At 41.3% G+C, this 14396-nt stretch overlaps 1 protein-coding gene across 1 annotated transcript; it reads left to right on the top strand.

Annotated features, from left to right (window-relative positions):
- Positions 1-59: 59 nt before the first annotated feature.
- Positions 60-10969, top strand: LINS1 (lines homolog 1). The gene is made up of 7 exons (XM_084213988.1): positions 60-130; positions 3844-4378; positions 4465-4554; positions 5402-5543; positions 5770-6360; positions 8676-8856; positions 9795-10969. Exons 2-7 carry the CDS (start codon positions 3974-3976, stop codon positions 10693-10695), a joined length of 2310 nt encoding a protein of 769 aa, XP_084070114.1. The 5' UTR covers positions 60-130; positions 3844-3973; the 3' UTR covers positions 10696-10969.
- Positions 10970-14396: the final 3427 nt, after the last annotated feature.

Below are 14396 nucleotides of genomic sequence, written 5' to 3'. Positions count from 1 at the left end.
CCGCCCCGCGGCCCCGCCCCGCTGCCGTAAAGCCGCGGAAGAGTGGGGGGGTGGCTTTGCGACAGGGGGCGGCGGCTGTTCCGGCGCTGTGACGGAGCGGAGTTTGGGCCTCGCGGTCCGCCGGGGGCGGGTGAGTGGCGAGAGCTGCCTGGCAGCGGCCGCCGGGCAGCGGCGCGGGGACGGGCTGGACGCTCCGCAGCTCGGGGTGACTAAGCGGGGCCGCGGGCTTGCGGGCCGGGGGGGCGAGAGGCGTGGTATGGAGCGAAAGAGGCGGGTCCGCAAGAGGAGGGGCGGAGTTGTTGCGGTATGGGCGTGGTTTGATTCTCCGGGGCGGGGCCTTGGGGAGCGATGTGGTGGCGGGCGGGGCTGAGGGGCAGCCCGGGCTCCGGGCGCTGAGGGAGAAACGGGCGGGTGAAGGAAGGGTCGGCGGGTGGGTAGGGGGACCGGGGGTTTCCGCCCTGTGTGGATGCTGGGCCGGGAAGCCGCGCTGGTGGAGGGCCAGCAGCCCTCGGCCGCCCTCAGCTCGGCAGGCCGGGTCTGTGGGGGCTCAGGAGGAGCGGCCGCTCCGTGCTCGCTCCGTCACCCTGAGGGCGCGGTGCCGATGAGCGCCCAGCGCTGCCGGGGGCCGGTGAGGCGGGACCGGGTCCGCTCCGGCCGGCGGTGACTGAAGGCGCTCGGCAGAATTGCAGCCAAAGCGTCCGGCGTGCCTCACAGCGAACAGGGACTGCATGGCTCAGGTTGTTTGCAAACTCTGGAAGATAATGACACTAATTTAGCGGCGTTTACAGTATTTCGGCACAGAGCAGAAGCTCATTCTAAATTGAGAGATGAGCCTACGAAATCAGTGCAGTGCAAGGAGTCCAAAGTGTATTTTATTCCTTAAATGCTATGATCATTTCATCATAAGTAGACCCAGAGCTTTTGGATTCATACCCCAAAGACATGGACTGAGCTTTCATTTAGCTTTATCAGATTTAATTTTTTAATGAAAACAGGATGGAGTTTTGGATAGTTTTTCTAGAAAAAAGGGCCTTAAAGCTCATCTCATTCCACCCCACCATGGTCAGACACCTTCCATGGTCCCAGGCTGCTCCAAGCCCTCTCCAGCCTGGCCTTGGGCGCTGCCAGGGATCTTCTGGGCACCTGTGCCGGGGCCTCACCCTCACTGTGGGGAACGATTTCTTAGTTTGACTGAACTAACATTTTTGATAGTGCATTTTCCTTTTTTTTTTTTTTTTTTTTTTTACTCAAATGGCTTAAAATGACACACAATAACTCAGAGATATAAGTGAAGAGGCATAAGTTTCTTCCCTCATTCTGTTTGCGGCTCCACTTGACTTTGGTTTTGGTTTTAAAGCATTATTAATGATGAAAGTAACATACAAAACCCCTTTTTTTTGTTTGTTTCTTACTTTCTGTGTAGTTTTCCTTTCTGTCTTTTATGTGATCAGTCTATATATAAGGTTTTTAGAACTGTTCCTGTTTATGCAGGAGTCTGGCTCTGTGAGGTGTTGCCTTAATTGGTTTTTAGATGCTGTCATGAGTAACTCAGATAAATAATACAAATAAGGGTTGGAGTTTGTCACTGCTTTTCTTTACTCTTCAGCTTTGAGCTTTTCACTCTCATGCTGTGTCTGAAACAAATTTAGTCCTTGTCTGATATTTTCTCTCTCTTTGAAGTAAATGCCTTCAAAATAAGCCCCCTCACTTTTCATTTCCTTCAATGGCTTACATTTGTGAACTGTTGTCATGTGTGAGTGAGCCATATCTTAGAGATGGTTTTATAAAGTTTGCAAATTAATGGTGGAACACAAATGTGTTCTGGGAGGATCCAGGAAGGCACAGCCAGCATCGTGTGCTGGAGGTGAAATCTCACAGTGGGTGTCCTAGAAAAGTTCTGACTCTCTTCTGCCTTAACCACCTTGCTGGATCGTGTGAATTTGTGCATGAGATCGCTTCATCTACCACATAAGGTGATAATTCAAGCTGATCTCAAAAACAGGAGTAAATGTGTTGAGATGATTTTACTTTATTAAGTATTCATTTAGGAAGAAATAAAGCTCAAGGATGAGAACAATAGCTATATAAAATATTCAGAGTGATTTCTGAAGAAATTTTATGAGGTTTCAGGTCATAAATTTCCACCTCAAGTAGAATTCTGAAAAGATTCTGCAAATGAAGAGGGGATTTATTGCCTGAAATACCAGATTTATTCTGAACATCCAGCAAAATGTGGAGTATGGGAAAGGATGGGGGAAGGGTTCTTGCTTCTATCAGGTGAGGAACATGCTGTAACATTTTGGAATTTCCAGGTCAGCCCTTGCTGAATGTGTCTTTAAAAATACCACACCAGAGGGAATTGTAGATTACTCCTGCAGGCAACTTCATGCTCTCAAATTTTAGTTTCTTTTCTGAAGGAAATGCTTCCTGATGGTGGGAGAATGATGAGTCAGGGTAGCACATTTTGGGCTACCTCTAATCCTTTGTGCCTTTGGGAAGCCATTTTGTCAATGCATGCTTCACTTGCAATGAAAAAATCAGGTTGTAAAAATGAAGGTGTAATTTTCAATGTTAGATGTTGTTTTTAAAACTTGTCAGGATTATAAACTAGAACAGAAATGCCTCATATATTGACTTTTACAATTTCATTATTTTCTCATATTCTGCTAAAATGAAGTAGTAATTTAAAATATTTGGTCTGATGACAAATGCAGGTAAAACTGATACATAGTTGGGAAGATCTTTAGAATTTCTTACTGGTTGGAAGACTGAAATGTTTTCTTCCTTTGGTAAGAAAGAGGATATGCAGTATTTAAATAAAAGCCAGTTACAGATGGATGGCTGTAGGATTCTGCCTAGAATTCTACTTGTTTGATTATGCCAGACTTAGAAATGGGGATCCAAAAAGTATGCAAGGTATGAAAAAAAAGTATGAAAATTCCTATAATCGACTTTAGTTCCACTCCTAACTTCACCATAGATACAGGTAATGAATTTGTTGGTTTTAATTAAGAGATCTGGCTAGAGACCATGTTAAAACTGCTCTAAGAAGAAACTATGACAGAAGAACATCACTCTTCATGTAGGTGAAAAAGAAAACCTGATGCTCTTAAGGATTTTTATTTTCTTTCTGAGATGATGGCGTATCTGTCTGGGCATTTACATACTGGACAGAAAATTGTGAGGGCTTAGGTGCTCACACTTTATGCAGAGATTTGAATTCTTAGTAGCTCTTCATTTTAAGTTGTAGCAAATATTCCAGTGCTGAAACTAAAGGATGTCTTCCATTGACAGGAGGATAAAGACTTATTTTTTTTACCTTTCCTGTGTATGTTTAAATGGGTTTTTTTTGGTTCTTAATACATTTTACACTCAGATTTTAAATTATTCTTTAATTTTTAGCATCTTAGTCGCTGTGCCCTTGAGGTCAGCCCACCTTGAGCCTGTGTGCGGCAGAAGTCAAGAGGAAAACTTGCAGCTGAAATTTTATGCCTGTTTTTGGAGGCATTTGTCACAAAAGAGTTTAGGTTCTAGTAGTTTTAGCAATGTAGAGAAGGATTTAATCCAAGTAATCATATCTTTAGAAGTAGCCCCTAATAATAGTCATCTTTGGGTTTGTTAATTCCAGCAAAGGAACTTTGCTGTTGGTATTATAATACTGGAACTGTGAACTCTTCTCAGCATGGTAATTCTTCATTTTAATGTCTTACTGAGACAGTTTTGTGCAGCTGAATTTGCATTTTCAAAACAAGTTTAATAATGGAAGCATTAACTCTAAATTTGTGTTGTTCCTTTGTATTTTCTACTTGCTTGCAAAGTAACAGCAGAATGTTTTATTTATAGGTAACTTAGAGGAGAAATGCCCAGTGGTGCTTCTGTTTCTCTTGCTGGATGAAAGTAGCCTGGAAGCTGATTTGCAGTGAGCAATCCGTGAAGCCACACAGGATTTTCTGGAATATTGCATGATCTCATCATGAAGATCTCTCTCCTGCAGCAGATGTATAAGGACATCCTGGCAGGCATTCCCCTAGCAAGGGAAAGCCATCATTATTCCTCTTTAATTAATCTGTGTGTTGAGCAGCCACCAGAAGGAGATGAATCCTGTCATCAGCAGCATCTGCCATCTACTGCTGGTGGCATTGGGAGCCATCAGGACACTGATGTGTCAGATGTTGTCCCTGCAACAGATGATTTATCCAACAGCTTTGCAAACATGAGCTCCTCGTTCTGCCCACGAGAGGTGATGCTGCTCCAGCTCACCTTGATCAAAATGATGGTGGCCAAAGCAGAGTCCCAGGAAATTGAACTCCACATGAGACAGAAGTACTGTGAAATCATTGTTCTTCTTCTGAAGGAGGCAAAAATTGACTCAAAATTGGTAACTTGTGAAAGATTTATTTAGGAAAGGAAGAAAAATAAAAAGGGATGTGCCTTAGATATGTTTCCTTTTTTACCTGTCTCCAGATTCACCTGCTCGGTTCTGATGATCGGCTGTTATCTCACATGGCCTCACAATGTTTGGCATCTCTTGTGTATTTCCAGCTGAAGGACGAGGTGAGTGTGGCATCACTCCACAGCTCAAAAAATGGCTTAGTGAACCTGTGCCTGCAGGTTGTTCTGTTTGACTCTAGAGCCAAGTTTTTCTAATGTTTGTATTTCCTGAGAAACTTTGTAAGCTGTGTTAGGAGGAGTATGGAAGGCAAGGAGATCTGATGTGTGACAGAAGCATGGAGTGTCTTTACATATAAAAATCTGAAATTTTATGAAACTCATTTAAAGTAAAATGGGTGCAGATGACAATAATCTCTTTAAGGTTGCAATACAGATATTAAAAAAGCCATGATCTAGACTATCAGTATTTTTACAGTTCCTTGGTATCTGTTGGGTGATGCAGTAGATAAAACTAAATAATAACCTCTTGGAAGTTAATAAAATGCTTTGGTGTATGCTCGTTTGAATAACCCAATTACTTGAGGTTTTTTTAAATTTGCTGTATATTTAGTGAATATGTATTGCAGTCTCCATAGTAGCATCCTGAACACAGATTTACTTCGTAATTATGTTTGTAATATTTCTCGCCAAGTTGTCTGGGAATTATGAATTCAGATCTTGTCTGTCTACAGGATTATCTGATTTTGGGTAGGTCACATGACATTAGGAGGTTTGGTTTTCCCTTTTTGGAACATACAGATAATTTCTATTGCATGCATATGTTGCTTCATGTTTGTAATTAAAGACCTAATTAATGGCCCAGGACAGAACCTTGTTTCTACCTGTGTTTTTTCTGTGCCTACATTTCAACCTTTTTAATATACAATTTGAAATCATTATATTATGATTTCATGTAATTTGCATAACAACTGAGAGCACACGTGACTGGGTTTTGAATTCTTTTTCTTAGGACGCCTTGAATGTCCCGTGGCTGAGCTTTAGCCTGGCCGCGCTGCTGGGATTCCCCGGGAACGCTGGGGTGGCCGATTGCCTGTGGACTCTGGCGGCGATTCTCAAGGAGACGCTGAAGGGCGCGCCCGTAGCCCGAGCAGGTACCGACGGTGCCGCCAGGAGGAGCAGCTCACCCGGAATTCCTCGGGAATAGTTCGGCTCCAGGACACCCCTGCCCTTCCTTATACAGGGGGTGACCAAGTGCTGTTCAAATGTAGTGGTTTGAACGTATTTATATTCTGAAAGTAGTCACAACGCAGATTAATTTCTTATTTACTGATTTATCTGTTCCACCACAGGTCAATAATGTGCCTCTTGTTGCCGTAGGTGCTCTGAAGAAGCTGTTGGCTCCTCTTGATGCAGTGCTTGAAGGATTTTATAGTGCCATCCTGCTCCATCATTTTGACAGTCACCACTACACTTCACCTTATTCTGAAGCTACAAACAATCTGATCAGTTTTATAGATCTGCTTGAAGCACTTTTGGTTTCCAGAATTGAACTGGAATTACCTCTCAGGTGCCAGAGAATTTTATTTTTGAAAGTTTCTTATGTCCTCAACGTTATTAGCTTCTCAATTCCTTATGTAATCAAGAAGAAATTCATTTTACTCCTTAAAAAATGTGTCCTTTACAAGTCTAGAGAAGATGCTGAAAGTGGATCACAGTTCTTACAAACCCCATCTTTGTGTGAGGATATGCTTGCACTGAGTAATGTTGTTCTGCAGGTTGTGAATTTGACTTGGCTTAATCAGATCCCACTCAGTGGAAAGTCCAGCTACTTTGGAAGCAGTGAAACTGCTCCTGGACACGATTCTCAAGGTGCTTCTGACCAAACTGTTCTCAGAGCCTTAAGTCTGGTTGTGCTTAAAGCTCTGGAATTCAAGATTCACAACTCTGCAACAGAAGCAGAAATCAAAGGTAACAGTCCGTTTAAATTTGTTCATTAAGCAGCAAGAGTTTTAGAGCTTTCAGATTTTGTAGTCACAGCTCATTAAGACTGTAAATAGATTTCAGCTGAATTAGTGGTGGTGGGAGGGAGGAAGGAGAAGACCCACCCAAGAAACTGCTGTTGCTGTGTCCTGCCTAATTAGTTGTCTCCTTACATTTTATCAAATCCTTAGCCCTGCAATATGTTGGGCTTGAAACAGCTGCATTTGGGATTGAAATTTTTACCTGTTAAGAGCATTAAGCCAGCTTGAGAACACCAGGCTCTTCTTCAGCTGGACAAGAAAAGAGTCCATAGCACAAGCATCTACTCTGTTCAGGGTGGGGAGCTGAAAGGAGCTGCAGGTAACACTCTTCTCTTTTCTAAGGTGGAGGTAGAACTTTAGGCACCATTATGCATTTATTTTATTGAAGGAACAAGGCATTACTGTCAGCCAAGTAGTGTAATGAGGCAGAACCAGCTGTGGTAGAGAAAGGTAAATAAAATAAGGAAGCTCCAAAGTAAGGCATGGGGAAATCGTGGGACACAGACTCACAGAATGGCTTGGGTTAGAAGGGGCCTTAAAGATCATCCAGTTCCAACCCCTGCCATGGCAAGGACACTTTCCATTAAACCAGCTTGCTCCAAGCCCTGTCTAACCTGGCCTGGACATTTCAGGAATGGGGCAGCCACAGCTTCTCTGGGCCCTGTGCCAGGTCCTCACCAGCCTCTCAGAGAAGAATTTCTTCCTAGTATGCAATCTAAGCCTGCCCTCTGGCAGTGGGAAGCCATTCCCCCTTGTCCTCTCCCTCCAGGCCCTTGTCCAAAGTCCCTCTCAGCTTTTTTGGAGCACCTTTAGACCCTGGAAGGGGCTCTAAGGTTTCCCTGGAGCCTTCTATTCTCCAGGTGAGCTCTCCCAGCCTGGCCCCAGAGCATCTCTATGGCCTCCTCTGGACTGGCTCCAGCAGCTCCACATCCTCCCTATGTAAATGGTTCTGTTCTTCACCCTGCATGACATGTCTGGCTCTCCCAATTACCAGGTCTGAGCATTCCTCCCACAGCTGCTCCCTTGGGCTGGTTCCTTGCAGTGAGGGGCTGGGCTGGGCAGGAGAAGGGCAGAGCTGCTGCTGTGCCAGGGCTGGGGCAGGAAAAACAGATTTACTGATTGTGGCCAAAAGTAATTTTTCTTTTTAAACAAGGGTGAAATTTTACCGCAGTTCAAATATGTTGAGGCATTCTAATAGAAGTTTTAGGTATAAATATTATTTTACTTTTTATATTTCTGTACTAGGTAGAATAAATTTCTAATTCATCTGTGTGAAAGAGCTACAACTTCCATAAGACAGCTTGTGATACTTTTTTCAGATTTTTGGAAGATGTTATAGTTATGATGTCAGTTGCATTCTTAAAGATTTTTAAATATTTCTAAAGAATGTTTTCCTTGTGATCCACCTTCTGAAAAATGTATGGAGACTGAGATTGTGTAAGAACAAGTGAAAAGAAAAAATATAGGCTATATCCATTTTAGATATCTCTATGAAAATTCTTTCTCAAAGAAACACATTTTCCTTTCTTTTCCAGATTCATTACATAAAAATGAGTTTTTTAATTAGATTCAAACACCCCAACTGTCAAGAGGAATTTCAATCTGAAAAGAATGGTACTTCCTTATTTTGGTGAAATTACAGGAAGTGTTTAAAAGAAGCACCTAAGTGCTTTAATATGCTAATTTCTCTTCCGGGAAGCTGCTTGATCTTCTTGTCATTAACATGGATTAGACTGGCTTAACTTTAATTAATTTCAATTTTGAGAGTCATTTCCAGGTTTATAGGGAAGAGTTTCAGTCTGAAGAGTAACTATTAATAACAAAGATAATTTGATGTTCCTGTTATTTGCTGGGAGGAAAAACAAATCTTAAAGTCAAATATTAAGGAAAATCATGTAGTGATGTAGTAAATAAAATTGATTTCAATGTTGCAGGAAAATTTTCTGTTTTCTAAACATTGAGTGTGTGCTGTGTTACATCAAAAACTGCTCTGTAGTATCTCATTAGTACTGGAGGTATACGTTTTTTTGACTTAAGGGAAAGAGTCTCTGTCTAATGAATGCAAAATGATTTTTATAAATAAGCTACTGCACTAAAATGGCAAGAACTAATCTATAAAATTTGATGCTGTGATAAATCAGTTGAGCTAAGGAAAGAACTGCATTCATGAACTGTTATGCACTGTTAATTTTAAAAATAAAGTGTGTGTTGTTTGGCAATAAAAATGTATAGTAAAGTTCATGGTTAATATTTTTTTTCCAGGAGACTTTGAGAGCTCCATGTCCCAGCTGTTGATGTTCTGGAGGAGTCACGTAAAGCCTTCCCCACAGTCTCACCCAGCTGGGCATCCCTGTGAATGGCTCTCCTTGGTTTTCATGGAGCAAGATGATGACATGTGGGAAGCTGCTCAAGCTTTATTGCTCATCTATTTAAAACTTCATAGGTCAGTGTACCTTTTTATTTCTGACAGAACTCTGAAGAATTGTACTATAGGTTGCTTTTGTTGGAAGAAAAATTATTTTTTAATGATTTAAACCCCTCCCAAACCTCAGGATGATGTAATAATGTGTGGTGTAAGAGCTGATAATTTAAGTATTTTTTGGATGGAGATGGGAGTTGTGAAAGTTTCCTACTAAATAATTTATCATATCCTGCAATTCAGGATAATTGACTTCATGTCTAAAATAGTGGTTACAGATAAAAAGCAAGATTGCTTCCTTACAACACTGATGGTTTGACAAGAATGGGATATTAGAATTAAACTTCAATAATTCAGGTACTTCTGGCTGAGTTTATAAGGATTGGCCCTATGGGAATTCCACCTACTTGATAAAAAGGGTTCTTGCTAACAACTGAAAAGTGTTCTTCATGGATTTGTCCTGGATGTACAATGCTTCATTGTTGTTAAAATTACCATACAAGATATTATGCTGATTTATACAAGGCTCTCAAGCTTCAAGTGGGAAGATAATGCAAGTAATACCTTAGACACTCACAATTCTTAGACACTTAACTACAAGTTGGCTCCTCTTCCAGTGTGTGTAAAATTCTGAAAGTTAGCCTGAATTCAGGCTAACAAAAATATTCAAATAAGATTGTTTAATATTCATATTAAAGTACAGTTGATGTGTTGTAAGTAACTGTTTGCTGCAGAAGGCTTCCTAAGGAGTGCCCTTTAAGGCCTGCTTTAACTGCTTTGGCTTCCTGAGCTGTCTGATCTCCTGGTCCCAGGTGTCTCCATTCTTTCTCACTCTGATACAAAGACTTCTCTTTTTGTTCTTGCGTTTTTACAAAATTAAAGAGCAAGAATTCATCTGGATATTGCTGCTTTAAAAAAAATTTGTCAACTACCACTAAATTATTTCCTGGCTTACTTTTCAGGTTACGGTGTGGTGCTGCTGATAACCCAAGCCAAAAAGAGGAGGAATCCTGGCAGTCCCTTGTGCATGCAGGTGGATATAACCCACACTGTATCTTTTTATTTTTTCTGGAGAAGATTGCATTTGATTCCACAGTACTTTTAGATTTTTTGATTTCGTCAGAAACTTGCTTTCTGGAGTACTTGGTCAGGTACTTAAAACTTCTTGGGAAGGAGTGGCCTCAGTTTGTAGATGTCTGTAACCATTTTGATACCAGGCACAGCACTTTCCGCCCAGTTTGTTCTGTCAAGCCACCCCACCGAGAAAAGCAGAGCTGCGTGACTGGGGAGAGTTTGCACAATGCTGTTTGTGCAGCAGAACCACAGACTCCGATGGCTTGGGCTCCTTCTCACAATTGCCCGGTGTTTACAGCACAGCAGGGTGATAATGAGGCTGCAGAGTGGAACCAGCCTGACTCACTGACCTGCGCTGATAGCGTGTCCCTGCTCGGTTCTCTTCAAAGCCTGGTTAATTATGACAGCTCAGAGGACTCGGAGGTGGAATCAGATGGAAAAGAGTGTTTGGTAAACACAAAGCAATTGCCTTCAAACAATGAGGGTGAGGTGAGGAGGAGGGAAACTGGTTGCAGCTGTAGAGATGATGACCGGAATCCACGCACCTCTGAGGTGTCGCCTCCAAAACTGAAGGGATCTCCTACCTCATCCTGTTGGACTTGTATGGCATCTCCAGATAACATTGCTCCCCTAAGAGTAATGCTTTGCAAATCAACAAAGTGTTTGGAAGAGCTGCAGGAGGCTATTTCTAGGTTGCAGAGAAGAAATCTTTTCCCATACAATCCATCTGCATTGTTGAAACTGCTGAGCCATGTAGAGAATATGAGTAAATCCATGAATCCACAATAATCCAAAGTGTTCTTGTGGGTTTTTTTTAACAAGTTCCCCAGGGAATATTTCCATGAGATTAATGACTTCTTGCCTCATGCCTCTTGCACTAGTCAGTGCATTTAACCTCCGGCAGGGTGAACATGGATTTGCTTGGCACCCTAAAATCTGGAATTGCATCCAGTGATATGATCCATGACCTGAGGGTCCTAAGCTCATTCATGGTGTGTATGTCAATGTACAGTATATAAGGATTTGTTGTTGGATATTCAACTTTTTGTAATAAATAACTCGTGTGAAAGCATTTCAAAATTATATGATATTGAAGGTATTTTCAATTATACTTAATGTTGTTCTATTTTTGAGTTCATTGCCAGATTAGTAGTGGTTTATGGACTCAGGGCAAAGTTAATGCAACACTTGACTGCTTAGAAGTTGGGCTAAATAAAATAATATAGCTGGGGACAGTTTACTGTTTATCCTGTGTGTTCTGCATTGCTCAGAGTGGACCTTCAGATGTCTATATTCCTTTAATTAAAAGAAAAAGTAGATGTTAAATTAAAGGCATATATTGTCTATGGGAAATTTTAGTTGAGCATTATATCTTTAACTAAGCTTAGGTGATGCAGAAGTGACATTCCAACAGAATTTTTGGCATCCATCATGCATTTCCTATAAATATAGGATGTATATTTAATAATAGAAAAGAAAGAATTAGAAAGTAAGTGACTCCAGTGCAGTGAGAAGGATATTGAAGATGTTAAATTATTATACTTATATCTTTTATTAGATGTAATTTGAATAACCAGAAGAGTGAGTGTCTGAGAGTTTGCCTGGGGGAGCAAGTTCAGAGCAGGATCCAAGGCAGTTGCACTTAGCAGGAAAGCACCTGATGCTGCTTCATTTAACCTGCAGCTTGTAATGATCTGCCAAGGGTTAGGCACTGGGAAAGTACTGACAACAGGAGCACTGGGAAAACCTCAGACCTCTTCAGAACTGTGGGAAGCAGCTTTTCTGTTAGGATCTGCTCTTGAAGGTAAGTGCTCTGTTCTGACTGAGAACAAGTAAGTGCTCTTTTCCCTTTGAATAGAAATTTAGTGTTAAATTAAAATAGATATTGAACTGAGATGAGCAGTCTCTGGAGGAGGTTGCTGACCTTCAAATCTCTGTGGCCGTCTTCTAGATTAGTCTTTAGCCCTGAACTGGTGAATCAGTGCAACTGGGGGGGAAGAAAACTGGATGTAGGTTATGGGATCCTTTAGCTGGCAGTTCCAGTGCTCTCCAGTGCCCCTGGAATGGTCTGAATGCACAGACAGGGACGTTGGGACCTCAGTCTTACCCCTTCAGGATGACAGCAGTATTTTAGGTAGGAAGGAGTGATCCTCTTCACTGGCATGAAGGAGATCTGAATATTCTGGGTGTTTGCTGTACCATGGTTTCTTCCTGAGATCAAGACAGCTGTTGTACAGAGGGGTGGGTGGGAATGTCAGGGAATGGAAACCCTTCCATTCATGCCTGCAGTTGCTGTAGTTAAGAGCTAACCCTGGAGTTGTCCAGGGCAGTGACATGCCTGGCTTCCCTTTGTTTGAGCCCAGTTGTGCTGTAGCTGCTGAATTGCTCATTTCTGTCAGGACAAAAATCCCTCTGGGCGTGTTCAGAGCTGCAGCTCCAGACAACTTGGGAACTTTTCAGTTCAAATGTAGGAAGTGCCATGGGCAAGGTGATTGAGCAAGAGTTTCTCAAGTTCACAATTTTCAAAGTAGGTAGGTGCTTAAATTTCAGTGAAATCCTTTCCACTATCCTCACGCCTTTTCTAATCTAGACCTTGCTGACTAGTTTATTTTAATTGAGTAATTCCATTGTTTACGCTGAGTATAAGATTCAGCATAAAAGATTGTTCAGCATTTCTTGATCTACATTTTGCCAGCTGGAAGTATCTGAATTGCAGCAATAGCTCTGACACTGATATGATAAGCTGAGTGGGAAAGGTAGAGTGATAATTTTGGATAAGTCCTAGGCTTATTTGTCAGTGATTACTACAACTGTATAAGCTTTTATAAAGAGATTAGACATCTCAGAATGGTGTGTAGAATGTAGCTAGAAAGGTAGGTGTCCATAACCTGATTTTTTTAAATACAGCAAATACAATTGCAGTCTAATTGTATTTAATTCTTACAAGCTTGAGGCTGATTGTTTGACCACCTGGTTATTAGAAGTATTAGAAGTTATGTTTCCTTTCTCAGAAAGCCATTGTTCTAATTCTTAGAATGTTTCAGTTGCAAGAGTGGGTAAACATAGTTTGTATCTGGCAACTAGATATCTTAATGTATTGATATTTTACCATTTATGACCTGAGATGGAGTTAAATTGATGAGTCAAGGTTGGTTTGTTTTTTTTTTTTGCACACAAAATGAGGGTGAACCATGAAGGTGGATTGGACTTCTTTGGCTGTACTGAGAAAACCAACCGCAAAAAAAGCACCTTGCTAAAGGATTTGTGTTTTAATCAATTGGTGAGTGTAGAAGGTGGTTTGGTTGGGTTTTTTCAATGATATTAAGTTTTTAGGCACAGCTGTTATTTCATGTCTTAGAACAAATTCAGCAGCTAAACTTGTTACCAATGTTAAGTTAGAACTTGGGAATTGGGTCAGTGATTACCAGGAGATCAATGTGCCTTACCTTGGGGTATTGATAGCTGTCAACTTTTCTTGTATTATTTCAAAGCAAGGCACAGAACAATCAGGTGACCTGTGTGGACACAGTTTTCTATCTGAGGATTCCTCCTGAAGCATTCACAGTTTGCCATTAATGCAGTTGTTTGGTGGAGTTTACCTTCAGCATCAATAGAATAAGTTAAGCTTTAATGAGGTAAGCAGTTAGCACTAGAAGTTGTTTACAGGATGTGCTTTTTAAAAAGAACATTTTTAACTTTTTAACTGAATGTTTGTAGAGCTTGATTGCAGCTACAACTGAATCCAGGTGGTTCCACGATTGTGATTCTTCAAACTGGATTTTCTCCAATGTTTTTATGGCTGCTTTCCATAGCTTTTAAGCTTTTCTGCTTTTAAGACTCGTAGTACAGGTTTTAATCTTGTAGTACAAGAATAAAAACCAACCTTGGGAACCTCTATACTTGCAGTACCCTTGTGAAGCTGGGAATAGGGAGCCTTGGTTGTTCCCTGGTTTATCACTGTAGGATAAGCTTTGTTTGTACTTCTTCCAGAGTCAGTCTGGGATGGTTTCTGAAGTCAATATCAGAGATTTATCACAGTGTCAGTAGGAGTGAATATATTGTGGTCATAACAATGTTACTTCAGTGTGTTTTCCCTCAGAGTTATGCTAATGAGTTTGTAAATTCTTGCTGTATTGTGTTCAACACTTCTGGGCTGCCTGGTTCACTCTGAAACCTTGTTGGAAGCCAATAGTGTGTCAGAATGGATGGCACGCAGTCTGTTACTGTCCCTGCCTCCCCAGCAGGCCTGGGCCTGGACTTCATTGAGAAACATCTCAGGGACTGAAGCTTCTCTAAGTCATTATCCTCTTAACTGTTGTGTAAATGAGTTTATTGTTGATAACTGACAGAGATGCCCTTTAGTGCACCAGCTGGCTTGGTGCTGGCTTACATCATGAATGGAAGGAACAAAATATATTTTATGGTAAAAATTTTCATGGAGAATTACAATATCCTTAGTTATTTCTGATTCCTACTATCTCTGTACTGCA

Source organism: Fringilla coelebs (genome assembly GCF_963513975.1).
Source record: "Fringilla coelebs genome assembly, chromosome: 12".
NCBI classification, from domain to species: Eukaryota; Metazoa; Chordata; class Aves; order Passeriformes; family Fringillidae; genus Fringilla; species Fringilla coelebs.
This window is presented reverse-complemented; position numbering and strand designations above follow the sequence as displayed.